This window comes from Papio anubis, chromosome 16 (genome assembly GCF_008728515.1).
Source record: "Papio anubis isolate 15944 chromosome 16, Panubis1.0, whole genome shotgun sequence".
In the NCBI taxonomy this organism is placed as follows: Eukaryota; Metazoa; Chordata; class Mammalia; order Primates; family Cercopithecidae; genus Papio; species Papio anubis.
Window position 1 is genome coordinate 31,039,982 of NC_044991.1, and position 27,076 is coordinate 31,067,057.

At 44.5% G+C, this 27,076-nt stretch overlaps 1 protein-coding gene across 5 annotated transcripts in view; it reads left to right on the top strand.

Moving 5' to 3' along the window:
* Nucleotides 1-988: 988 nt before the first annotated feature.
* The window catches only part of CLTCL1 (clathrin heavy chain like 1), a 113,212-nt gene continuing 87,124 nt past the window's right edge, over nucleotides 989-27,076 (top strand). For 3 of the 5 annotated variants that reach the window (XR_001892133.2, XM_003905212.3, XM_009216777.2), the window contains exons 1-2: nucleotides 989-1,142; nucleotides 16,611-16,818. Coding sequence is in view for 3 of the 5 variants with exons in the window: in XM_003905212.3 (XP_003905261.2) it covers nucleotides 1,101-1,142; nucleotides 16,611-16,818 (250 nt within the window). In the remaining 2 variants the exon portion in view is untranslated. Of the gene's footprint in view, nucleotides 1,143-5,884; nucleotides 5,980-16,610; nucleotides 16,819-27,076 lie in introns of those variants that run through there. The other 2 variants (XM_009216776.3, XM_009216778.2) reach the window with 2 other exon arrangements.

Genomic DNA, 27,076 nt, shown 5'->3' on the forward strand with positions numbered 1-27,076 from the left:
TTTATGCAGCTGAATCATCTGTATGCAAAACACCTCAGCCAACGGTGCCTCCGAAAAACAACTGGCTGCTGGGTAAACCAGGTGTGGGCTCCAGCTTCGACCTGCTACTACTGTCGTGCAGCCACGGGCACTCTAGGTGATCCTCACTGGCCTGGGGCTGGTCATCTGCTGCTAGATGAGCTTCGCTGACTCTTAGCATTGATGTTCCAACACAGTGTCCTCTAGAAACTGCATGAGCCAGGAAAGATGTTTCTTAAAGGAGCAGGGGCCGAGCCTCACGCCGAAACACGTCTGTAACAGGTACAGTCACGTGTCCCATGCATCCATGCATTCTGAGGCATGCGTCTCGGCTGTGGGATCATCACAAGGGAACTTACACAAACTCAGATGGCACAGCCACTACACAACTAGGCAGCTGATGCGGTCCGCTGCTGCTAGGCTGTACACCCGCACCGCGTGTGAGGTGCAGAATTCCGCCGGCACCCGTAATGACACACCTGTACCGTGTTATCTCCAAATACAGGGAAGGAAATGTCCTTGGCTAAGCCCTCACCAGAGGACAGGAAGTTTCCAGCTCCGTTATCATCTTATGGGACCACCGTCATATACACGGTCCTCCTCAGACCAAGAGGTCGTTCGTTATACGGCACATGTGGTTCTTCCAAGACCCTTTTCCGTGTTTCTGTCACATCCGTGCCTGCGTAAAAAGTGGCCCTGAACTCAACCGTCCAGAGTTGGAGGCACAACTAGCACCACTGCCCCGCTCCACATGTGGAAGGCGCTGGGCAAGGACCGCCGCAGACCCCGTCAGGGTTTATCCCCTGAAAACCTTTCACTCGGGGACCTCGCGCACACCGCGTCAGGGCAGAGGGCGCGCGGGACTACTTTCCGCGGACCCTCGGCGGGCGGAGGGATCTGCGCAGGCGGGGGCGGGGGGGGGGGGGGGCGGGGGCGCGGCGGGGGGGAGGGCGGGGGCCGGGACCTGGAGTCGGAACAACTGCGCCTGCGCCCTCGCCACCGGTCAGCCCGCGCGAGGGGTCGGCGGTCATCCCTGCCGCTTCCACCGCCGCCGCCGCAGCCGCCTAGGTCCCGCACCAGCCATGGCGCAGATCCTCCCTATTCGCTTTCAAGAGCACTTCCAGGTGAGGCCCGGAGGGCCCGGGGGATGCGCCCCGCGCTCCGTCCTGTCAGCCGCGCCTCCTCCGGCCGGCCTCTCAGGCTTGACCCCGCGCCCCTAGCCCCGCTGAGCCGCTGCCCAGCTGGCCGCGCCGACTTCTGACCTCCCACATGGGTTGGGGCTGCGGGGTCCCGGGCGCGGCGGCCGCTCGCGAGGACCCGCTCGGGGGCCGTCGCCGAAGCCCGTTACCGGCGGGCGCCGGCTGGGGAACGCTGGTGGTGGAAGCGAACGCCCCCTGGGACGCCCCGCTCAGTGCCCGCGAGGACGCACACAGATTCCCGCTTCAGGAGGGGCAACCCGAGGGCCGTGCGGATCCCACAGCTCCACGCCCCGCTTGGTGTTCTCCGGTCCTTATTCGCCCCTGAGTTTGCCTCTGTGCTCTGTTTTCGTTCCCAGGGCGGCTTCCCCTGGGAGGACCGTGAACATGCGTGACCCAAGAGAAAAATTTCTCAGGGCTAAGCCGAAGTAGGGCTTTTCAATGCAGTAACACTTCCAAAGCCTGCCTTTTTAATAAGGTCCCAGTTTGTTCTCCGTTTGTTTGTGCTCAGGAACATAAGGACTGGTCGCTGCTTTGAGCAAAGGCTTGGGTGGGGCGCATTGCGGGCAGCTCACGGGTCTGCCAGGGAACGGTGCTGGTCCCCTCGTTTACCCGGGGAGGTGCGGCAGAGGAGGGTCTCCAGCGGCTCCTCCCTGAGTGCTCCGTGTTAAATCATCACACTCCCATTCGTTGCGATTCGCTTACTCTTTTGTAGATGAGGAAACCGAGTCTCAAAAGTGTTGAACTCATCTTCATTCAATAAGAACAGGATTCAGACTCCAGTCTTTTTGACTACAAAGTAGTACATCGAGGAACGTGCTTGATTGAAAGTTCCTGTTTTCACAGTGCAGAGCACTGTTAGCCCTAGATGCAGACGGGAAAGGCCTTGGGACCTGTGTAGTGACCACTCCGGTCCCCTCATTCTGCAGACTGGAAACTTGATATCCAGAGGATCCTGCCAGGATCGCTTGGTTAGTGATACAGTGGAAATTGTGTGGAGGTGGAAGTGCCTCGACATCTGTCCCCCTGGACTTCATTCTGCCACTAAGCTGAGCCAGCGCCAGTCATGTTGAGGTAGCAAAATACTGCTGCTGCTCATAATAATGAGATGATGTAGTTATCATTTATTGAGCCATTTCTCTTGCCACTGACTATTGTATTTTATAAATCTCGTTTAATTTAATTCTCATGATAACTGAGGCAGGTAGTGATATCCTGTTTTCTACCATGGGTCACTGAGGTTCATATTATAATTCATTCAGCTAAAGTTACACGGCTAGTAAGTGACAAAGCTTGAGTTCTAACCCAGGTCTCTGACTCCAATGCCTGTGCTTAACCACTGTCTAAATATGTTCTTTTCAAAGAGCAAGAAAGCAATAAGGCATTTTAGGTGTCTATCAGCGTTTCTAATGTCCATCAGGATTTGTAATGTCCGTCAGAGTTGATATGTTCCATTATCTGGAAAATGCTTGTGGCTTGTGGGCAGCCACGTGAATGAAAGTGTGTGGTTTGTGGTCTCCAACACTGACTGGGTCTTTGAGGCTGCTCTACATTCTGTAGAGCACACACAGAGTCAGCACACACTGCCTTCACTACAGACATTTCAAAACTTCAGCCTGTTCCTTAAATCCCAATCCTGCCATTCCTACCTTGCAACCAGCAGATGACTTGGAGAAAACTAAAGCCATAACTGGGATGTTTCTCACCTTTATGGCTGCAGACTTAGACGCTTGTCTGCAGCCACCCTTTCCTGCCTTCCTGTTGCCTCAAAAGTAGGTGTCCTTTCTTGTCTATGCTCTGGATCTGGTATCCTTCCTCCCTAAAAGGGAGCCTTGTTCAGTCATAGCCTCTCTTTGCTGTATTTTCATCCTTTCCCTCTCATGGTTTCTTCGTGTTTGTGTTGGGCAATGCTCACCTCTCTTCCATCTGTACAGCCAGCAAACTTCTTCCCCCGCTCTTGTCCCCACGAAACTTCTCTTATAGCTGGATATCATGAAAGAGCTGCTTTAGCGCTTCATTATTTTTATATTCCCCAGTAACCTGCAGTCTGGCTTTTGTCTCCATTTTTTCCCCTGAATCTGTTTTTGCAAAGGTTACAAGTCATCCTGCAGGCTTTTTTATAAGGGTCACATTCTGTCTCTGTCCCATATTCTTACATTTTTTAACTTTCTAAAAATATGAAAATGATTTTTAGTTTAGCCATACAAAAGCAGGCTGCAGTTGGCTAATCTTTGCTATAAAAAATAAAATCAGGCCGAGCATGGTGGCTCACACCTGTAATCCCAGCACTTTGGGAGGCCGAGGTGGGTGGATCACCTGAGGTCAGGAGTTCGAGACCAGCCTGGCCAACACAGTGAAACCTGTCTCTACTAAAAATACAATATTAGCCAGGCGTGTTGGTACGCGCCTATAGTCCCAGCTACTCAGGAGGCTGAAGCAGGAGAATCTCTTGAACCCGGGAGGCAAAGGTTGCAGTGAGCCGAAATCATGTCACTGCTTTCCAGCCTGGGTAGCAGACCAAGACTCCGTCTCAAAAAATAAGATGAGATGAGATAGATGAGATAAAGCCCATCACAGCACACACGTCTTCTGTGATGTCCAGCCGCATCTGATGCTGTACTTTACTGCCTCCTGAGGGTCCTTTCTCTACTGTTTTTGGTCCTACAGTTTCCCAAGGTGTCTCCTTCCTTTCTGCCCACACCCACTGCCCTGTGGGTGCCTCTTGTGGATGAGCTTGGAATCTGTCTTGAGCCCCTCTACTTTTTCATTCAGGACATGCTGCTGGTGATTTTTTGTGTTCCCATAAACTCGGTGTTCCCAAGCCATCTGAGTGTTTTTGGAGTTTCACTGCTGTGTGCCTGAGAGGCAGTAGCAGGTCCTGGTTAAGAGCACAAACTGAGGCCAAACTGAAGGCATTGAATCTGGACTTAGGCACTTACTGGCTGTGTGATTTAAGGCAATGTTTGTAGCTTTTTTGTGCTTCTATATCTTCATCTATAAAATAAGAATAAAAGGCATACTTCTTATCTCACAAGGTAGTTGTGAGGTTTTGAGTTAATGTAAAGCTTTAAACAATGACATAATACAGTAGTCCCCTTTACCCATGGGCAATATGTTCTAAGACCCCCCAGAGGATGCCTGAAACCGCAGATTGTTCTGAACCCTTTATACACTTTTTTTTCCTATGCATACATATGTATGATAAAGGTGAATTTATATGAAGCACAGTAAGAGATTAACAATGATAACTAATAATAAAACAGAACAATAATAACAATATGCCAGCATCACTACTGTTGGCCTTTGGGGCCATTATTAAGTAAATTAAGGGTTACTTGAACACAAGCTCTGTAATGCTGCAACAGTCAACCTGATAACTGACCGCTACTAAGTGACTAATGGGCCGGCAGTGTATACAGCTGGATATGCTGGGCAGAGGGATAATTCACATCCCGGGTGGGCTGGTACAAGATTTCATCACTCTCTGCGGAATGGCATGCAATTTAAAACTTAAGAATTGTTTATTTCTGGGATCTTACATTTAATATTTTCAGACTGCAGGTAACAAAGTGTGAAAAAACCACAGATAAAAGGGGACTACTGTAAAGCACTGTGTCCTTATGAGCTGTAGCTGCCATTGTGACAGCTGTCCACAGAAGAAGGCCAGGGAATGGTCAGCAGGTTCCTCAAACACAGTGTTCAGAAATGGGGTTCCCTTTCTCCCCAGATGTGTATCTTGCCCAGTGTCTAGCCAGGAGCCTAGGATGTGTTTTCCCCATCCTGTTGTCCCTTTCTCCTGTTTACTTTTGGCATTGTTCTGCTACTGTCATCATGACTGCCATTTCCCTAAACTATGCCATCCTTCCCCACCTTGATGGTCATGCTAGCTTTGTCCTTCTGCTTCCAGTCTGGCCCTCCTGCGGTCCATTCTCCAGCACACAGGCAACGTGATCTTCTCCAAGGATGAGCATCTGCTTAAAGTCCTTCAGGGAGTGGTTTTGTGTTTCCTCTGGCATGAAAAGGCTGATCCCCACGTGCTCTTTCCTGTTCTTCCTAGCCCGACAGCTGCTCAACTCTGCTGCTACTCCCTTTGTGTCCTTGCCAGAACACATTCTCCCCTCACCCCTCTTTACTCACTGACTCCTACTGAGCCTTCTGTTATCTGTGAAAATGACACTGTCTCTGGAAGCTCTCCCTGATTTGTCAGTTAGGAGTTCTTCCTCTGTGCCTCTTTGGGGTTCCTCTTATAATGACCCTCTTCCCAGGGTACTGTAGCTGTTCATTTTCTCTACTGGATTGTGAGCTCAGGAGCTACTATTTGAACTTTTTAGAAATATTCAAATATCAGAGTTGGAAGGGTATTTCTGTTTGTAATATCTGAGGATGGGCTGAGAATTTAGGACATCTTGATTCAGAAGAGGAATGGTTGAATAGTTTGGTGACATACAAATTTTCTTGAGCCTTAAGCAATTCCCCCTAGCTAGATCGAAAAAGCAGCTGCAAGTTTGTAAGCTGTGAAATGTGTCATAGCTCAATACACAGAAAACATAAACATGTTCCCTCAAAGTGTCTCTGAGGTGATGTTCGAAACAGATGTAGAGACCTTGAGCATTAGAATTGTAGGAGAAAGATGGTCAAGATCTTAACCAGAGCTTCTCTACCTAGGCTGCATGTGAGAATGGCCTGCAGCTTTAAACATATCTCTGCTAGATGTTAAATCCAAAGCTCTGAGTGCTGGAGATGGAGCTTTGGTATTCCTTCCCAGGTGAGTCTCACACACAGCCCGGGTGAACCCGTCTTCTGCATGTTAGTCAGTATTAATCATTCAGGAAAGAGGGAGGAAAGTAAAACTGTGAAGGTGTAGATTGAGCTTGAACTGAAAACAGTTCCCATCCACACACACCCGTGTGTGTCTGGAGAGGCTCCTGGGGCTCATGCTCCAAAAGGGGACACGTACCCATAGTAGGCCAGTTCATATTTGGTTTATGTTGCCATTACGTAGCTATGTCATTTTGTGAAGTGGTTTGTGAAGACAATAGTACTAAGACAAATGTGCTAAGACAGCTCATTGCATCCTAAAATTATGGCATTCCAGTGTAAAATATCTTTTAAAGATACCATGTAAGCTGTTAAATTTTGCCTATTGGCCTACCACTGCTCCTGGTATTGGAAATACATACTGGCCAGTTAGTTGCCTTCTAACTTGTTTATTTACAAAGCAAGGAGAGTAACCTGTCTCAGCCAGGGTGTCTGGGAGGGTGAGCCTCATGGGAGTGCCTACCACTGTGACATTGTGAGTGACCAAATAGTAAATGAATTTGAATGGAGACTCTTTGGAAAAACAAATCTTCACCATAGAACATTTAAATGTTCAGAAGCCTAAGCTGCATAAACCAGTGCTTTTTTAGTTGATTGGGTTGAAAGAATTAAGTCCTAGGAGGGTCTGAGTCCAGGTTCCTCTCCACTCAGATATTTCTGTTGCAGGGGCAAGTCTGATGGGAATTAAAATCTTTCAGTTCAACCTCTGTCTCTCCTCAGGGGAAACCACTATTAATGAATCCACTATATCTTTCCAAAAATGATGAAGAGAATCCTGCTTTAAATATGCTTCTGCCCTTTGCTTTTGTAACTTAACACACTGAAGATCACAGACAGATCACTGCATCTATCTGACATGTTTATCAGTATTCCCTAGGGTAGTAGTTGCTGACACCCTGTCACCCGCTTCTCTAAGGGGGAATCTTTCTGCAATCTTTCTGATTTTTCCTTCCTTGCTTCTTCACTGAGACTTTACTGAGTTTGCAGGCTCTTCTCCCGCATTTTCTTCCGCTTCTCTTGAGGCCTGCTGCTGGCCTCCATGCCAGAGAGATGACCATCACTCTTGGCGGGCTGAAGAAGGATGCCACAAAGCTGGGATAGCAAAGTTCAGCGACGAAATTAGAATCAGATGGATCTTGACAGGCCAGAATCCAACTAGTTGACATTTAACTGGGATAAATATAGAGTCTTGTGCACTGGTGTTAAAATACAGAAAACCTGTAATGGTGTAACTTGAGAGAAGTTCTGTAAAGCATTATATAAATGTAGTTAACTATCCCCGAACTAACCTACTCCTAGAATGTAAGTTTTGGAAAAGACCTTAGTGTCAACATTCTTCATAGGCCCTCATTTACAAAGCTCCCTCTTTAGGCTAGGAAAGGCTTGTTGATAAGTTTCAAATATAAAATTTTTTTTATTTTCTTGAGACAGAGTCTCGCTCTGTCCACCAGGCTGGAGTGCAGTGGTGCGATCTCAGCTCACTGCAGCCTCCACCTCCCAGCTTCGAGCGATTCTCCTGGCTTCAGCCTCCTGAGTAGCTAGGACTATAGGTGCATGCCACTATGTGTGGCTAATTTTTGTATTTTTAGTAGAGATGAGGTTTCACCATGTTGGCCAGGATGGTCTTGATGTCCTGACTTTGTGATCTGCCCACCTCAGCCTCCCAAAGTGCTGGGATTACAGGTGTGAGCCTCTGCACCCGACCCATTTATTTTTTTGAAACAGAGTTTCGCTCTTGTTGCCCAGGCTGGAATGCAATGGCGTGGTCTTGGCTCACTGCAGCCTCTGCCTACCGTGTTCAAGCAATTCTCCTGTTTCAACCTCCCAAGTAGCTGGGATTAAGGGTGCCCGCCACCACGCCCAGCTGATTTTTGTGTTTTTAGAGAGATGGGGTCTCATTATGTTGGCCAGGCTGGTCTCGAACTCCTGACCTCAGGTGATCCACCCACCTTGGTCTCCCAAAGTGCTGGGATTACAGGCATGACCCACCATGCCCAGCCCTCAAAATATGTTTTAAAAACTGTAGATGAACTAAATTTTACTGCCCTGACAAAAGTAATTTGTTTTACTACTTGTTTACCATCCATGTGCTAGGCACAAGGATAAAGCAGTGAGTGAGACTGGGAAGGATACAGATACAGAAGGAAAAAATACTGCTGTCTGCAGAGGTGTGAAAACATGGGAATGTTCAGTGCAACTTAAGCATTCTGGCTTCACTGGTGTAGGCAGTTGGTGTTCTCACTAATGCTCTTGTATAAACACAGTTGTAGTCCTCCCAGTTAGACCTCTTCCTTAAGCCCCTTATACATAGAAACCATAGGACTATCAGATGAGTAATTTCTTTTTGCATATTCCCCAGAATCAGATTTTTTTTTTTTTTAATTTTAGATAGGGTCTCTCTCTGTAGTGCAGTGGTACAATCTTGGCTCACTGCAGCCTCTGCCTCCTGGGTTCAAGCGATTCTTGTGCCTCAGACTCCTGAGTAGCTGGGACCACAGGCGTGTGCCACCACGCTCAGCTAAGTTTTGTATTTTTAGTAGAGACCCGGCTTCACCATGTTGGCCAGGCTGGTCTCAAATTCCTGACCTCCAGTGATCTACCCACCTTGGCCTCCCAAAGTGCTGGGATTACAGGCATGAGCCACCATGCCTGGCCCCCAGTGTCAGATTTGAATTTTGATTGATTTAATTGCAGGCTTTGAGAACTGAAAAGGATCATTAAACAGCATCTTCTTTACCTTCTTTACTTAACTCTTATATATGCCATTTAAAATGTGTAGCAAAGGTCCAGTACAGTGGTGCATGCCTGTAATCCCAGCACTTTGGGAGGCCGAGGAAGGTGGATCACTTGAGACCAGGAGTTCAAGACCAGCCTGGCCAACGTGGCAAAACCCTGTCTCTACTAAAAATACAAAAATTAGTCAGTGCAGTGGTGGACACCTGTAGTCCCAGCTACTTGGGAGGCTGCATCATGAGAATAGCTTGAATGTGGGAGGCAGACTTTGCAGTGAGCCAAGATTGCACCACTGCACTCCAGCCTTGGCAACAGAGCGAGACTCTGTCTCAAAAGAAAGAAAGAAAATTTTTTAAAAAATGTGTGTAGCTAGGTCACCCATCAGAATAATGTACTAGGGATCAAGAATCCTTGGTTATTTTTGCTAACTAGTGAAAAAAAAACCCTGGGCCGGGTGCTGTGGCTCGCACCTATAATCCCAGCACTTTGGGAGGCTGAGGCAGGTGGATCACCTGAGGTCAGGAGTTTGAAACCAGCCTGGCCAATGTGGCAAAACTCTACTGAAAATATGAAAATTAGCCAGGCATGGTAGCTGGCGCCTGTAGTCCTAGCTATTCAGGAGGCTGAGGCTGGAGAATTACTTGAACCCGGGAGGCAGAAGTTGCAGTGAGCCGAAATCGTGCCACTGCCCTCCAGGCTGGGTGACAGAGTGAGACTCTGTCTGAAAAAAAAAGAAGAAAAAAAGAAAACCTGACTTTTCGGCACATCACTTTTCTGGGACTTAGTTTCTGCATATGGAGAAAAACTCACAGTAGTATCTGGCATCTTAAATGGAAAAGTTATTTTTGTGGGATTGTACTGTATTGAGCATTCCTGGCTAAATGAATAGAGAATGAGTTCTCCACTCATTGTACTATTAAAACTACCCTTGCCCATTTCTGTTTTTTTCTTCTTTCTTTTTTTTTTTTTTTTTGAGACAGAGTCTCGCTCTGTCGCCTGGGCTGGAGTGCAGTGGCCAGATCTCAGCTCGCTGCAAGCTCCGCCTCCCGGGTTTACGCCATTCTCCTGCCTCAGCCTCCCGAATAGCTGGGACTACAGGCGCACACCACCTCGCCCGGCTAGTTTTTTGTATTTTTTAGTAGAGGCGGGGTTTCACCGTGTTAGCCAGGATGGTCTCGATCTCCTGACCTCGTGATCTGCCTGTCTCGGTCTCCCAAAGTGCTGAGATTACAGGCTTGAGCCACCGCGCCTGGCCATTTTTTTCTTTTTTTGAGATAGAGTCTTGCTCTGTCGCCCAGGCTGGAGTGCAGTGGCGTGATCCTGACTTGCTGCAGCCTCCACCTCCTGGGTTCTCCTGCCTCAGCCTCCTGAGTAACTGGGATTACAGGCATATGCCACCAGACCCGGCTAATTTTTGTATTTTTAGTGGAGACGGGGTTTTACCATGTTGGCCAGGCTGGTCTTGAACTGATCTCAAGTGATCCACCTGCCTTGGCCTCCCAAAGTGCTGGGATTACAGGCGTGAGCCTCTGCGCCCGATCCCCTTGCCTATTTCTTTTCTTTTTCTTTTTTTTTCTTCTTTTTTTTTTTGAGACGCAGTCTTGCGACTGTTGCCAGTCGCTGGAGTGCAGTGGTGCGATCTCGGCTCACTGCAGCCTGTGCCTCCTGGGTTCAAGCGATTCTCCTGCCTCAGCCTCCCAAGTCGCTGAGACTACAGGTGCATACCACCGTGTCCAGGTAATTTTTGTATTTTTAGTAGAGATGGGGTTTCACCATGTTGGCCAGGATGGTCTCCATCTCTTGACCTTCTGATCTGCCCACCTTGGCCTCCCAAAGTGCTAGGATTACAAGCGTGAGCCACCACGCCTGGCTGCCCCTTTCCCATTTCTGAAGACTGCAGGATAGCACTCCTGGTTGAGAACTACTGTCTTAATTTCATCTGATAGTCTTTATCTTATTTTTGGATCCACTATTCTCAGATGTTAAGACACTGTCTTATTTGTGAGGTCCTTTTTACCTTTTTCAAATGCCATACATGTGTATATATGCTCTTAGATAAGGAACTTGACTCAACTACTATTATTTAAAAACCCACTATGCTCAAGAGGTTGGATACAGATTATTCAGGGTTACAAATTCTTGATATTTGGAGTTGAAATCAGAATGTCACCATATTAACCCAATATTGATCCCCAAACTGAGAACAAAATGACAATTTAGAAAACTCAGGCCCAGTTACATGCACTGCTCTGTCTGGAGAGCATCCAGTCCTATTCTGCTAAAGCCAGAAAATCCGGATAGGTCGACAAGACCAAGAATGGGTTGCTTACCAATACATGGCCAGCTTTGTTTTACTTATGTCTCCAATCGCTACCAAATTATATTGAGGCTAATTCCTGACATCTTGTTTTATCCTTAAACACTTTAGGATGTATCTCCAAGAGAGAACTCTTTGTTATTTTTTTCCAAGTTTTAAAATTGTGGTAAAATACATATAACATAAAATTTATCATCTTAACCATTTTTAGGTGTACACTTTAGCGATATTAAGTACATTCAAATTGTTGTGCAGCCATCACCACCATCCATCTCCAAAACTCTTTTCATCTTGTAAAACAGATGCTCCATACCTATTAAGAAATGACTCCCCCATTCACACTCCTCCCCCTAAAACCATCTACAGAAACAGAAACAAAAAGTAGATGGTTTTAGGAAAAAAAAAAAAAAAAAAAGGAATCATACAATATTTGTCTTTTTGTGTGACTTTTTTTTTTTTTTTTTTGACATGAAGTCTCGCTCTGTTGCCCAGGCTGGAGTGCAATGGCACAATCTTAGCTCACTGCAAGCTCCGCTTCCTGGGTTCAGGTGATTCTCCTACCTCTGCCTTTCAAGTAGCTGGGATTACAGGCGCCCGCCACTATGCCTGGCTAATTTTTGTATTTTATCTATTCATCCATTGATATACACTAAGAAATCTTTTTTTTTTTTTTTTTTTTTTTTTTTTTTTGAGACAGTGTCTTGTTCTATCGCCCAGGCTGGAGTGCAGTGGCCTGATCTCGGCTCACTGCAAGCTCCAACTTCTGGGTTCACGCCATTCTCCTGCCTCAGCCTCCCGAGTAGCTGGGACTACAGGCGCCTATCACCATGCCCGGCTAACTGTTTTGTATTTTTTAGTAGAGACAGGGTTTCACCGTGTTAGCCAGGATGGTCTCGATCTCCTGACCTCGTGATCCGCCCGCCTTGGGCTCCCAAAGTGCTGGGATTACAGGCATGAGCCACTGTGCCTAGCCAAGAATTCTTTATTTTTTAACTCTAATAACATCACACCTAAAAAAAAAAAATCAGTAATTTCTCAGTATCATCCAGTATCTTGTCAGTGTTGTTTCTCTATTTGTCTCAAGTGCTTCGTACATTTGGTTTATTTGTATCAGCATCCAAAGAAGGCCTGTGCATTGCATTTGGTTGACATTTTATGTATTACAGCTGCTTTTTGAAGCAAGCTTTGACCTTTTTTTATACTTAACACAAATGTAGTATTTTATTTGTGTACATTTATCTTTTTAATTTCATAGTCCTTTCAAATCTGTTAAGATTCTGATTGTTACTCTAGTATATTGACAGTCTCAAAGCATACCCTTAGCAGATGAAACAGTCGCTGTGTATGACTTTGGGTAGAGTCATTATTCAGAATATTGACCAGCAGATGATTAAGGTCTGAGCTCTGGGCCCTGGCAGCAGACGGACAGAGGTCAATGTGGCCAGCGCCACTGAGGTGCGGTTCAGCTGTGGACACAAGCTTTCATGCTTTTCCATCTCATTCCAAGAGTCTTTTGTTTCATACATTGTTTGGGCTTTTATGTGCTCAGTGTTTTGATGGATTCAAAATGAGGAGAACCTGAATTTGACTCTGAGAATAAAGAAGAGATTAAGTAAATATGAAAATACAAAGCAAAGCTCTCTATTCTATAAGCATGCCACAGATAAGGCTTAGGGTAGGGGACTGATTACCCATGAAAGTTACTTTGGCTACCTCAGCTGAGGTAAGCCAGATGCTTTGCTGAAATGAAGATTTATTCTACCACATTTACTTGACTTCAAGAAAATTAGATTGATTTGGTGTGACTTCTTAGTGAGCCGACATTGGCTGCAGGTATTCATGTTTTTCTTTTCAAAGGGCTCACAAATCTGATGGATAATGTAGAATTTGGAGGGGGAACCTCAAATGCAGCAGTCTTATCTTCTGGACTCCCACTGTCCTGTGTTTTTTTAATAAATATTGTAAATCCTAGCACTTTGGGAGGCCGAGGCAGGCAAATTACTTGAGGTCGGGAGTTCTAGACCAGCCTGGCCAATATGGTGAAACCCCATCTCTACTAAAAATTACAAAAATTAGCCGGGTGTGGTGGTGCATGCCTGTAGTCCCAGCTACTCGGGAGGGTGAGGCAGGAGAATTGCTTGGACTCAGGAAGCAGAGGTTGCAGTGAGCCAAGATTGTGCCATTACACTCCAGCATGGGCGTCGCAGTGAGACTGTCTCAAATAAATAAATAAATGAACAAACAAAGTAACTTATAGGGCATTTGTATTATTCTGTTTTTCAGGATTTTTCTATTACTTGCAGACAGAGTAAATAATACTAATCTGGCCAGTGGTGGCTCAAGCCTGTAATCCTAGCACTTTGGGAGGCTGTGGCAGGTGGATCACCACAGGTCAGGAGTTCGAGAGCAGCCTGACCAACGTGGTGAAACCCCATCTCTACTAGAAATACAAAAAGTAGCTGGGCGTGGCGGTGACTGCCTGTAATCCCAGCTACCCAGGAGGCTGAGGCTGGAGAATCGCTTGAACCCGGGAGGTGGAGGTTGCAGTGAGCTGAGATCACGCCACTGCACTCCAGTCTGGGGGACAGAGCTAGACTCCGTCTCAAAAACAAAACAAAACAAAACAAAAACCCCACTAGTCTGATCTGTGTCCTCCAGCAATTTTATGACCTTGGATGTTGTTGTATAATCCAGCAGGGAACTAAACTAGGAGAGGATGATGGAATTTGAACATGGCTGATTTGTGAGAAAGTTGGTGAGACTGGGAGGTTTTCTTTGGTTGTGCTAATGTGGTTTCCTGGTTTACTAAGTATCAGTGGTTGCACTTGTGGGACTTCTGTTATCTTTTATTCTTGGTTTACTTAAGTATGTTAACTTTACGTGGGTAAATTATGTCCATCTTCATGGGCTGCTCCTCTGCTTCCCTTCTAAGCCTTAGTGTGTCCTGGGGCTCTGTGCCCTGGGCTCCCAAGCCATTCTCTCACTCTTCACGGTCTCTCTCGGTGCTACCATCCAGTCTCATGACTTCGCCTGCCACAGATGACCCCCATATTCTTATTTGGGGGCTTGAAATTTTTTTTTTAGACTTATAAAATAGTTAAGCAATATAATACCTAAGAAAATTTCAAAAGTAACAAGTGCAAAGGACAGCAGGCCCTACCAGATGTTACAAAACCTCCATAAATAAAATAGTGTGGTGCTGATGTGTAGATAGATTTTGGGAGCTCCATGATAGCTGAACACATGGAGGTTCCTGAAGAGCCGTGTGCTGGAAAAGGCAAGGACACCCCTTGCACCTTTCTCTAAGTGCCTCTTTCATCTGGCAGTTCATCAGTGTCCTTTGTAATATCCTTTGTAATAAATGAGAAACGTGTCTCTTGAGTTGTGTTAGCCACTCCAACAAATTAGTCAAACCCAGGAAGAAGGTCATGGGAACCCTGGTTTATAGCTGGATGGTCAGAAGTACAGGCTGCAGCCTGGGGCTTGCGATTAGTGTCTGAAGTGGAGTCAGTCTTATGGGACTGAGCCCTCAGCCTATGGGATCTGATACTATCTCTAGGTATATATTGTTAGAATTGAATTAAATTGTAGGATATCCAGGTGGTGTCTGCTGGAGAAACCCCCACACATCTGGTGTTAGAAATCTTGTGTTGAGGGATATGTGAGAACAGGAAAAATACTTTGGTTTTTCCTATCCTTCATAAACCACTGCTAGCATTATTTTCTTTGCTATAACCCAAGTTTGGAACATGAAGGGACTTTCTTGTAATAATGGCAATATCAATTGGCAAGTTCTATTTTTAAAAAAATTATTTCACTGCAGCTATGAAGTAATATTTTGTTTTTTGCTGTTATATCTGTTTTTTGTTTGTTTTGGTGGACTCATTTGGGAACATAATCACCACTTAGTTTATCTTTTCTGTGTTAAAATGGAATATGAATTTCAAAGAACTCAGTATTGTGGTCTGAACACAGGCTTTATTATACCTGGCTCCATCATTAATCAGCTTTGTAACTTCTGAAAGATTTCTGAACCCCAACACTCTGTTTTTCCCAAGTGTAAAGTGTATGTGAGATGCTTGTCTCAGTGGGTTAACAGGAGGATGAGATGAGGTGACCTGTTGTCGTGTAGCCTGCTCCACTCAGCAGCTGGAACATCCAGTATGTGCTAGACTCTGCTACAAAAGACAAACAAGGCACCGTCCTGAGTTATACTTGCAGTATGAACAGTCTCACTTGTGTTCCTTCCAAAGGGTGGTGGTGATTTTAACACAGTGCTCCATGATCTTTGTTGCTAGTGTGAGCCTCTTCAAGGTTACACAAGGTAACAGATGTTAAATGGTCAAATCAGTAGCAGTAGAATTGGAGCTGAACAGAACAGTGTTTAAAAATAAAGGTATCGTCGGCCAGGCACGGTGGCTCAAGCCTGTAATCCCAGCACTTTGGGAGGCCGAGACGGGCGGATCACAAGGTCAGGAGATCGAGACCATCCTGGCTGACACGGTGAAACCCCGTCTCTACTAAAAAATACAAAAAACTAGCCAGGCGTGGTGGCGGGCGCCTGTGGTCCCAGCTACTTGGGAGGCTGAGGCAGGAGAATGGCGTAAACCCGGGAGGCGGAGCTTGCAGTGAGCTGAGATCCGGCCACTGCACTCCAGCCTGGGTGACAGAGCGAGACTCCATCTCAAAAAAATAAATAAATAAATAAAGGTGTCTTATAGGTAGGTCAGAGCAGGGAAATTTGTAGAAATAAGCTTGGTGCTTTATGGGAATGATAAACATTTCTTGAGTGTGTGTTTTCCCAGAGTTTTTCATTGAAGCTTATCCCATTAACAGGTCTTGATTTAGCCCAGTCACTGGTATAAGATGGCCTTTGGAGAAAGGCACCTGGTTTCAGTTTACACAGTAGAAGGAATCCACCAGCCTTGGAAGATGCGCCAACCTGCTGACTTTCTTATTAACCTCAGACTCTCCAGGAAGTATTCACACTGACTTAGAAATTCCTTCAAATCAGATTTGGACAGATGTGATGATATCTAGGGAAATATTTAAGCAAAAACCTTTGGCCAATTCTTTTTTCTTGCCTTTTGGAGAAACCAGGTTTTGTGTTTCCTCCCCTTTTCCCTTCTGCTTCCCTCGCCTTCACCTCTCCAAGACCTCCTTCCTTCCAAAGCTCTCGTCAGTGGTGGGCTTATCTGTGACACCTTATCTGATGGTGTTCTTTGGGAGTTCACCCCCAGCTCATCTCTTCCTGTCTGTATCACTTGTGGCATCCTTGACACTGCCTAGTGTCATCCTGCACATGTCTTATCTCCACTGTGGGTTGGTCATCCCCTTGAGAATTGATTCACAGGCTTGGGTGGATCTATTACAGGTGTAGAAAAGCAAGCTAATGTTTGCTTCAAGTGTTTACCTAATGTTAACTTTTTTCTAAATTTTATTTAACTTCTCCTCCTCCTTTGCTGTTGGCTAGGGTCAATCCATTTCAGAGGAAAAAAAAATTAATCAAATGCTTTTTTTCTGTTTAGCTCCAAAACCTTGGAATTAATCCAGCCAACATTGGGTTCAGCACACTGACCATGGAATCTGACAAGTTCATATGTATCCGAGAGAAAGCTGGTGAGCAGGCACAGGTCACAATCATTGACATGAGTGACCCAATGGCTCCGATCCGACGGCCTATCTCTGCAGAGAGTGCCATCATGAATCCGGCCTCTAAGGTGATAGCTCTGAAAGGTAAACCTGATGGGATTGTTAGAAAGGAATCTTATCTCACTTTTACTGCTGTGTTACCTTAAATATTGAACAAGTGTCACTAAGCTCATGGCAAAGTGTCATCAATAGTATTCAACTTAATTCCAAAAGTTTTAGCAAAAGTTATATTTAGTGTGCCCTACTAAGAGGCCCCTGAGCACCAGAGCTTCTCGGTAACATCACCCACAGTGCCAGACACACCAAGAGGAAGAAAATGCCCAAGCCTTTGTCTTCATGCGACTAGGAACGCACAACAGCACTGTGCATGTTTCCCAGGAAGGCTGTGTGGCCCCCTTTCCTGAGGGCCTGCTGCGGTGGTGCTTCCAGTTATCCGACGATACAGGCTTGGGGGTTTTCCTCCTGTGAAACACATCAATGGTAGAGGAGCTGATAATTAATAAAATTTCACTACCTTGAAATCAGGGCGTCTTGGGTGCTTAAAGCCTTCTAGTTATCTCGAAAAATACAGAATCTTCTTATATTGCCTTCATTTGGGAAATAAAAGGATTATGTATGCAGTAGACTTAATGTTTTATGTGAAATGCATTATCACTTACTTTGAAAAGCAAAAACTGGGCCAGCCGCGGTGGCTCACGCCTATAATCGCAAAAACTGGGCCAGCCGCGGTGGCTCACGCCTATAATCGCCGCACTTGGGGAGGCCGAGGCGGGTGGATCACCTGAGGTCGGGAGTTCAAAGACTAACCTGACCAACATGGAGAAACCCCATCTCTACTAAAAATACAAAAAATTAGCCGGGTGTGGTGGTGCATGCCTGTAATCCCAGCTACTCAGGAAGGCTGAGGCAGGAGAATAGCTTGAACCCGGGAGGTGGAGGTTGCAGTGAGCCGAGATCGTGCCATTGCACTCCAGCCTGGGCAACAAGAGCCAAACTCAATTTCAAAAAAAAAAAAAAAATGATAAGCAAAAACTGTTTCTGGACCTAAAATTTGTGAATGCCAAATATTAGCTTTACCTAGGCTTCTATTTTGTTACAGAAGTAGTGTCTACTTGGTCATTTCAGTAGATAGAAGGACATCTGGAAGTTAAGACCTTTCTATTTAAAAAGAAATAACTGAAATTCTTTTATTTGAAAGGATCTTTGGTCTATTACCAACCCTACCTTCTCCCTTGTAATCTTGTCAAAGTAATTATTTTTGAACATATAGTATAAGCAGTATAAACTATTTTAGTTAGAAATTATTGCTATTCTGGAATATTAATGTTTCTTTTATCTTATCTTACTTTGTCACTTATCCCTTGGCTGTTTTTGATGGAATATTTGCCTTGTAGCGTTGCCCTTTTCTGCATTTTATGTTGTTGTAGTACTTAAAAAAATATTTGTAGAGAAGGGGGTCTCACCGTGTTGTTCAGGCTGGTCTTGAGCTCCTGGCCTCAAGGGCCTCTCAGAGTGCTTGGATTATAGGAATGAGCCACTGTACCCAGCCTTGTTGTTGTACTTTTGCGAGACCTTATTTAGCATGTTGTTTGCTGTTTAGTGTTCTCAGTAGGTCTCAAAAATGATCTGCATTTTAGTCTTCCTGGTTTTCTGGTACAGTTCTTTCTAACAATGTGCAGTGTGGAGCTCTTAGGGGGTGTGTGTGTGTTCTGGTGTGGAGTTGGGGAGTAGAGAGAACGCAGTGGTTAGATATTGTCAATCCCTTCCAGCCAAAGACCACCAGGAACACACTTGCAGTTGAACAAGATGGGTTTATTGTTGCAGTGGGAGAGAACACACGCCATGGGGAACTGGGAAGTGTCTCGGTAAGAAGGTGGTAGAGCCTTTTATAGGATTTGGGCTTTGGTTGGATGATGTAGGGGGTAATCTAAGGAAGCAGGGGTTTGCTGTGGATTGAATGCTGGCAGCAAGTGGGGGTAATTTTTATGATTGTGTAGCTCAATAAATCTTATCTATTAGGGAGGGAAGACTAGAGTGAGATTAACGCTCTGATGGGTAAAGAAATAGCAGTCACTTATTTTAGCTGAAAGAGAGGGGTGTTGGTATTTTGTGAGTTGCGCAGTAACCTTGTTGTTTCTGTGCTTGCTCTGTCTCACTTGATCATGGTCTCAGAGGGCCCTTGCCTGAGGCTGCTGTTCTCCAAGGTGGTTTATGTCCATCAGGAGAGCAGCATGGCCTTGCTGTGATTGCCAGGCCAGCTTCCAGGTGGCAGGGGCTGCTCCTTTTTATTTTTATTCTTAATGGTCATATAAATCACTTCAGCTATAACATGTTGAGTCCTGTTTTCTTTTGTGTAGGGAAGTGTAAGGCTCTAGAACCAAAAAGAGACATAATTTTAAGGTTTATCTTATCTATTTATTTATTTATTTTTTTGAGGTGGAGTCTGGCTCTGTCACCCTGGCTGGAGTGCAGTGGCGCGATCTCGGCTCACTGCAAGCTCTGCCTCCCGAGTTCACGCCATTCTCCTGCCTCAGCCTCCCAAGTAGCTGGGACTACAGGTGCCTGCCATCATGCCCGGCTAATTTTTCTATTTTTAGTAGAAACGGGGTTTCACCGTGTTAGCCAGAATGGCCTCGATCTCCTGACCTTGTGATCCGCCTGCCTCGGCCTCCCAGAGTGCTGGGATTACAGGTGTGAGCCACTGTGCCTGACCAGCTTTATCTTATTTTTACTGCTAATTCTGTAGCAGTCAAATCTCGGATCATTGTAGTACAAATCGTAGACAAGTGGAGGATGTACAGTGTGTTTTCAAGGCCAAATGCCCAAATGAGCAAACTGTCTTTGAAGAAAGTTGTTTGTATAGTGATTGGTTGATGGAGATGATTGATTTGCAGGTGAGCTCCGCAGAGTCCTCTGCGGTATCACACACCTTGACTAGCTCCTACGATCCAATGCAGAAATACAGGGTGTGGGGCCTCACCTTGTATCTCACAGATTTTTCCCATTTTGGCTGGTGAAATTTTGTGATTGGAAAGGGGCTCATGAAGCAGCTCTCGGACCTCCTTTTACAAAAAGGGCTAGGCCAGGTGGCTCATGTCTGTAATCCCAGTGCTTTGGGAGGCCAAGGTGGGAGAATTACTTGAGCCCAGGAGTTCAAAGCTGTAGTGAGCTATTATTGCACAGAGCAGGGCTAACCCATAGGCAGGGTGTCCACAGTAGCCACAGACACACTTTTACCCATCAGATCTGAGAACTCACTCACCATCACCAGAACAGCAAGTGGGACGTCTCCCTCCATGATCTAATCACTTCCTACCAGGTCCATCTCCAACATTGGGAACTACAACTGGAGATGCGATTTGAGTGGGGACACAGAGCCAAACCATATCACATTACCTTTTCAGTATTTATATGTATTTCTTTTTACAAACTTTACCTTTTTTCTTTTAATTTTTAGAGGTAGATGGAGTATAGGCTAATCTAGTGCCTGTGTGGAGAGTAGGCACTGAGCTCAGTGGGGGATAGAGGAGGGGGAATGGTACCCCCCGAAGGCCCCCTCCTCACCTTGACTACTTAAGTCTGACCTGAAGTGGTTCCCAAAGAAGGTTGGTCCTTTTTTGGTCCTTTTTGTGATGCTGAATATTTTGTGCCTCATAAACACATGTTCATTTAAACCAGGCTAAGGACAGCTTGACAAGTTTTCAAGCTAGAGGAAATTTCCTCTGTGATCTAAGGCTGCTTGACACTAAAAGGTACCCCCATCCTGGCAGTGTACCACCAAGAATTTTTGGTCCAGATTTTTTTTTTTAATCTTTCTTTGTCTGCTTTTTTCAAGTATAATTTACATACCATAACATTCACTCTAAGTGATTTTTAAATTCATAGAGTTGTGGAATCATCACTACAATATAGTTTTGGAACATGTCTACCACCCCAGAAAGTTTCCTCTTGCCTGTTTAGAACCATTCCCACGGCCGGGCGCGGTGGCTCAAGCCTGTAATCCCAGCACTTTGGGAGGCCGAGACGGGCGGATCACGAGGTCAGGAGATCGAGACCATCCTGGCTAACACGGTGAAACCCCGTCTCTACTAAAAAAAATACAAAAAATTAGCCGGGCGAGGTGGCGGGCGCCTGTAGTCCCAGCTACTCGGGAGGCTGAGGCAGGAGAATGGCGTAAACCCGGGAGGCGGAGCTTGCAGTGAGCAGAGATCCGGCCACTGCACTCCAGCCTGCCTCCCCCACGTATAAAAAAAAAAAAAAAAAAAAAAAAAAAACCATTCCCACTCCCACTCCTACTCCTGGCCCTAGGCAGCAACTCATCTGCTTTCTTCCTCCACAGATTTTTTTTGTAGATAATTCAAATAAATGGAATCATACAATATGTAGTCTTTTACATCTGGCTTCCTTTACCTAGCATAGTGTTTTTGAGGTTCATCCATGTTGTAACATGTATCAGTAGTGCATTCCTTTTTATTGTCTAATAGTGTTTCATTATATGGATACGCCACATTTTGTTTTCCCATTCACTAGTTGATGGACATTTGGATTGTTTCCAGTTTTTAGCTATTAAGAATATTGCTGCTATGAACATTCACTGACAAATCTTTGTGTGGACATATTTTCTTTGTTGTTATTGTTCTGCAATTTCTTTTTTTTTTTTTTTTTTAAGACAGAGTCTCGCTCTGTCACCCGGGCTGGAGTGCAGTGGCCAGATCTCAGCTCACTGCAAGCTCCGCCTCCCGGGTTTACGCCACTCTCCTGCCTCAGCCTCCCGAGTAGCTGGGATTACAGGCGCCCGCCACCTTGCCCGGCTAGTTTTTTTTTTTTGTATTTTTTAGTAGAGACAGGGTTTCACCGTGTTAGCCAGGATGGTCTCGATCTCCTGACCTCGTGATCCGCCCATCTCGGCCTCCCAAAGTGCTGGGATTACAAGCGTGAGCCACTGCGCCTGGCCTTTTTTTTTTTTTTTTTTTAATTTTACTTTAAGTTCCAGGATACATGTGTAGAACGTGCAGGTTTATTACATAGGTATGCATGTGTCATGGTGGTTTGCTTCCCCTATTAACCCATCATCTAGGTTTTAAGCCCTGCATACATTAACTTTGTCCTGATGCTCTCCCTCTCCTCGCCCCCCACTCGCCTGACAGGCCTGGTGTGTGTTATTCCCCTCACTGTGTCCATGTTCTCTTGTTCAGCTCCCACTTATGAGTGAGAATATGCGGTGTTTGGTTTTCTGTTCCTGTGTTAGTTTGCTGACGATGATGGCTTCCAGCTTCATCCATGTCCCTGCAAAGGACATGATTTCATTCCTTTTTGTGGCTGCATAGTATTCCATGGTGTATATGTACCACATTTTCCAGTCTATCACTGATGGGCATTTGGGTTGGTTCCATGTCTTTGCTATTATAAATAGTGCTGCAATAAACATATATGTGCATGTGGACATATATTTTCATTTCCCGTGGATGGAGTAGAATTGCTGTATCATATGATAAATTTGTTTAGTTTTTTTTTTTTTTTTTTTTTTTGAGATGGAGTCTCACTCTATCACCCACCCAGGCTGGAGTACAGTGGCGTGATCTTGGCTCACTGTAACCTCTGCTGCCCGGGTTCAAGTGATTCTCAAGTGCCTCAGCCTCCCGAGTAGCTAGGATTACAGGCACCTGCCATTGCACCTGGCTAATTTTTGTGTTTTCAGTAGAGACAGGGTTTCACCATCTCGGCCACGCTGGTCTTGAACTCCTGACCTCGTGATCCACCCCCTTGGCCTCCCAAAGTGCTGGGATTACAGGCATGAGCCACCACTACCGGCCTGTTTAGCTTTTTTCGTTTCTTTTTTTGAGAAGGAGTCTTGCTCTGTTGCCCAGGCTGGAGTGCAGTGGCGCTATCTTGGCTCACTGCAGCCTCTGCCTCCCAGGTTCAAGTAATAATGCCTCAGCCTCCTGAGTAGTCGGGACTACAGGTATGTGCTGCCACACCCAGCTAATTTTTGTATTTTTAGTAGAGATGGGGTTTCACCATGTTGGCCAGGATGGTCTTGATCTCCTGACCTCGTGATCTGCCCGCGTTGGCCTCCCAAAGTGCTAGAATTACAGGCGTGAGCCACTGCACCCGGCCCTGTTTAGCTTTTTAAGAAACTGCCCAACTGTTTTCAAAAGTGACTGTTTCATTTTATATACCCATCAACAATGTATGAGAATGCCAGTTTCTTCACACATCCATGCCAACACTTGATATTATCTTTTTTATTATAGTAATTCCAGTGGTTGTGTACTAACATTTTGTAGTTTTAATTTGTATTTCTCTAATGCCTAATTATATTAAATATCTTTTATTTTTAAATATGATTATTAACCATTTATATATATTTTCTGAGAAGTGTCTATTTAAATCTTTTGCCCAGTTCTTTTTTTTTTTTTTTTTTAGACAGAGTCTCAAAACTCTGGAGTGCAGTGGCCGGATCTCAGCTCACTGCAAGCTCCGCCTCCCGGGTTTACGCCATTCTCCTGCCTCAGCCTTCCGAGTAGCTGGGACTACAGGCGCCCGCCACCTCGCCCGGCTAGTTTTTCGTATTTTTTTAGTAGAGACGGGGTTTCACCGTGTCAGCCAGGATGGTCTCGATCTCCTGACCTCGCGATCCGCCCGTCTCGGCCTCCCAAAGTGCTGGGATTACAGGCTTGAGCCACCGCGCCCGGCCACCCAGTTCTTAATTGGGCTATCTGTCTTGTTATTGAATTATAAGAGTTCTTTATGTATTCTCAATATACATTTATCAGCTATGTAATTTACATATATTTTCTCCCAGTCTGTACCTTGTCTTTTCATTCTCCTAATGACATCTTGTCTTAGTCTGTTTGTGCTGCTATAATGAAGTGCCTGACGCTGGGAAATCTATAAAGAATATAAATTTATTTCTCATAGTTCTGGATGCTGGGAAATCCAAGATTAAGGTGCTACCAGATAGTGTGTCTGTTAAGGGCTCCCTCTCTACTTCCAAGATGGCCCCTGTTGCTGCATCCGCTGGAGGGGAGGAACACTGTGACAGAAGGGCGAAAAGAAACCTAACTCCCTCCATCAAGCTCTTTTATAAGAACCTGGGGGCTTGCCTCCCAAAAGGCTCCATCTCCCAACACTTGGGGATTAAGTTTCAGCATGCATTTTGGAGAGAACAAAAACCATTCAAACCATAGGATATGTTTTGAAGGGCAAAACTTACTAATTTTGATGAAGTCCAGCTTACCTATTCTTTTTTTCTTTAATGGATCATGCTTTTGGAGTCATAGCTAAGAGGCTTAGCCTATGGTTTTGTAGTTTTAATTCTTTTTTTTTTTTTTTTTTTTTTGAGACAGAGTCTTGCTCTTCTCGCCCAGCCTGGAGTGCAGGGGCGCAATCTTGGCTCACTGCACCCTCTGCCTCCTGGGTTCAAGTGATTCTCCTGCCTCAGCCTCCCGAGTAGCTGGGATTACAGGTGCCTACCACCATGCCTGGCTAATTTTTTGTATGCTTAGTAGAGATGGGGTTTCACCATATTGGCCAGGCTGGTCTCGAACTCCTGACCTCAGGTGATCCACCTGCCTCAGCCTCCCAAAGGGTTGGGATTACAGGCGTGAGACACTGCGCCCAGCCCAGATCTGTGTCCATTCTTGTACTGATTACTTGATAGTTGTAGCTTTATGGTAAGTTTGAAGTCAGATAGTGTTGGTACTCCAACTTAGCATTTTTCAAAATAGTTTTTTAAACTCTTTGAAACGAGATCCCTTGAATTGCCACTTCAGTTTTGGGTTTAGTTTGTGAATTCCTACAAAAATCCTTCTGGGGCTTTGATAGAGATTACATTGAATTTATCAATTTGGTAAGAACTGCTATCTTGATGGTATTAAATCTTCTAGTCATTTAATGTCTCTGTTTATTTAGATCTTTAATTTCTTTCAGTGATGTTTTGCATATTCAGTGAGCAAGTCCTGTACTTCTTTGTTAAATTTATTCCCAAGTATTTTATTATTTTTTGATCAGACTTGTTTTCTTAGTTTTATTTTTGGATTGTTTCTTACTAGTATATAGAAATAAAATAATTTTTGTATATTTTTCTGTATCCCATATACTTATTAAACTTATTCTTGTAGTTTTTAGTGGATTCCTTGGCATTTTCTACATACTGTATCATGTTATCTGTGAATAGACAGTTTTACATCTTCTTTTCTAATCCAGATTCTGTTGGTTTCAACATTGCATTGGCTAGAATACCCAGTAGAGTATTAAACAGAAGTGACAAGAACAGACATTGTTGAATTATTTCTGACCTTAGGGGGGGAGTTTTTAGCCTTTTACAATTAAATATGATGTTGGCTGTGGATTTGGGGTAGATAAATCCTTTATCAAGTTGGAGCAGTTCCCTTCTATTTTCTGTGTCTAATGAGATGATCACATGGTTTGTGTCCTTTATTCGTGTGGTGTATTACATAAATTAATTATTGGATATTAAGCCAACCTTGCACTCCTGTGGTAAATCTCTTTTGGTCATGGTGTATGGTGGTTTTTTTAATGTTGGATTTTGTTCACTAATATTCTAAGGGTTTTCTGTTATTTTTATCATTGGTCTGTAGTTTTCTTTTCTTGTGATGTCCTTTTGTGACTTTGTAATTAGGCAAATGTTGGCCTTAGAGAATGAAGTCCTTCTTCCTCTATATTCTGAAAGAGTCTGTGAAGGACTTATTTCTGTCTTCTTTGAGTATTTGATAGAATTCAACAGTGAAAGCCTTCTGGTCCTGGGGTTTTCTTTGTGGGAAGATTTTAAATTTCAAATTCACCTTCCTTACTTGCTGTGAATCTGTTCAGATTTTCTGTTTTCTTGTGTCAGTTTTGGTAATTTGTGTCTTTCTAGGAATTTATCCAGGTTATCTAAGTCTTCTAGTATGTTGACATAAAATTGTTCATAATATTCCCTCCTTTTAATTTCTTTGGGGTTGGCAGTGATGTCCTCTTTCATTCTTAATTTTGATAATTTGTGTCTTCTCTTTTTTTCTTGATCATTAACCAAGGTTTGGGTTGGGCCTTGTGGCTCATGCCTGTAATCCCAGCACTTTGGGAGGCTGAGGCGACAGGATTACTTGAGACCAGAAGTTCAAGACCAGCCTGGGCAACATAGGGAGACCCCATCTCTACAAATTAAAAAAAAAAAAAAATCTAGCCAGTGTGGTAGTATGCGTCTGTGGTTCCAGCTACTCAGAAGTCTGAGGCTGGAGGATCACCTGAGCCTAGGAGGTCAAGGCTACAGTAAGCTGGGATCGTGCTGTTGCACTCCAGCCTAGGTAACAGAGTGAGACCCTGTCTCTAAAAATAAATAAATAAGATTTGTTAGTTTTCTTGATTGTTTTGAAAAACCCTACTTCTGGCAAGGTGTATATAGGCTGCTGCAGGAACATGTGCACAGCTGCTTACCATGTGCCTTTCTTGTTAAAATGTAGCATACCATTTTAATTCTTCTGAATTTTTCTTTTTGCTATTTTGTGTGTGTGTGTGTGTATAGTAGTTGCTGTAGGGTTTATAAAATGCATCCTAACTTACTACAAATGATTTCAGATTATTAATATTAACTTCTATTAAAATGCAGAAATTTCACTCCAACATAGCTTCATTTCGTTGTCCGTCTGTTGCGCTATTTTTATCTTTCATATATATGAATATATAAAATATATGAAAAAAGAGAAAATAAGATGCATCTATATATGTTATAAACCCAATAACCTATAGTTTTATTATGGTTTTATATGATATTATTTAATGAAATTAAGAGAAATCTTTATACTAACCAACATTTATCATATCCAGTGCTCTTTATTTCTTTTTGTGGATTTGAGCTCCCATCTTAGTTCAGTCTCATTAGAAGTCGTTTACCATAAGCTGTTAGTGCCTGAAGACAGTGAGGGTTTAACATTTACCATTTTAACTAGACAGCAAAACTACATCACACCTAAATTATGTCCAAAAGCAGTTGTTTTATAAATTTATATAGTTTAAACTTAAGTTTATAATATAGTTATAGCTAACTTTAGAACTGTTTTAAGGCAGCAAACCTTTATCTTACTGATCATGTGTTTTGGATATAAATTGCATCAAATTGTGGCCAGGTGCAATGGCTTGCACCCGTCACCCCAGCACTTTGGTAGCACAAGGCAGGTGGATCACCTGAGGTCAGGAGTTTGAGACCAGCCTGGCCAACGAGGTGAAACCCCGTCTCTACTAAAAATACAAAAATTTGCTGGACATGTTGGTGTATGCCTATAATCCCAGCTACTTGGGACGCTGAAGGAGGAGAATCGCTTGAACCCGGGAGGCAGAGGTT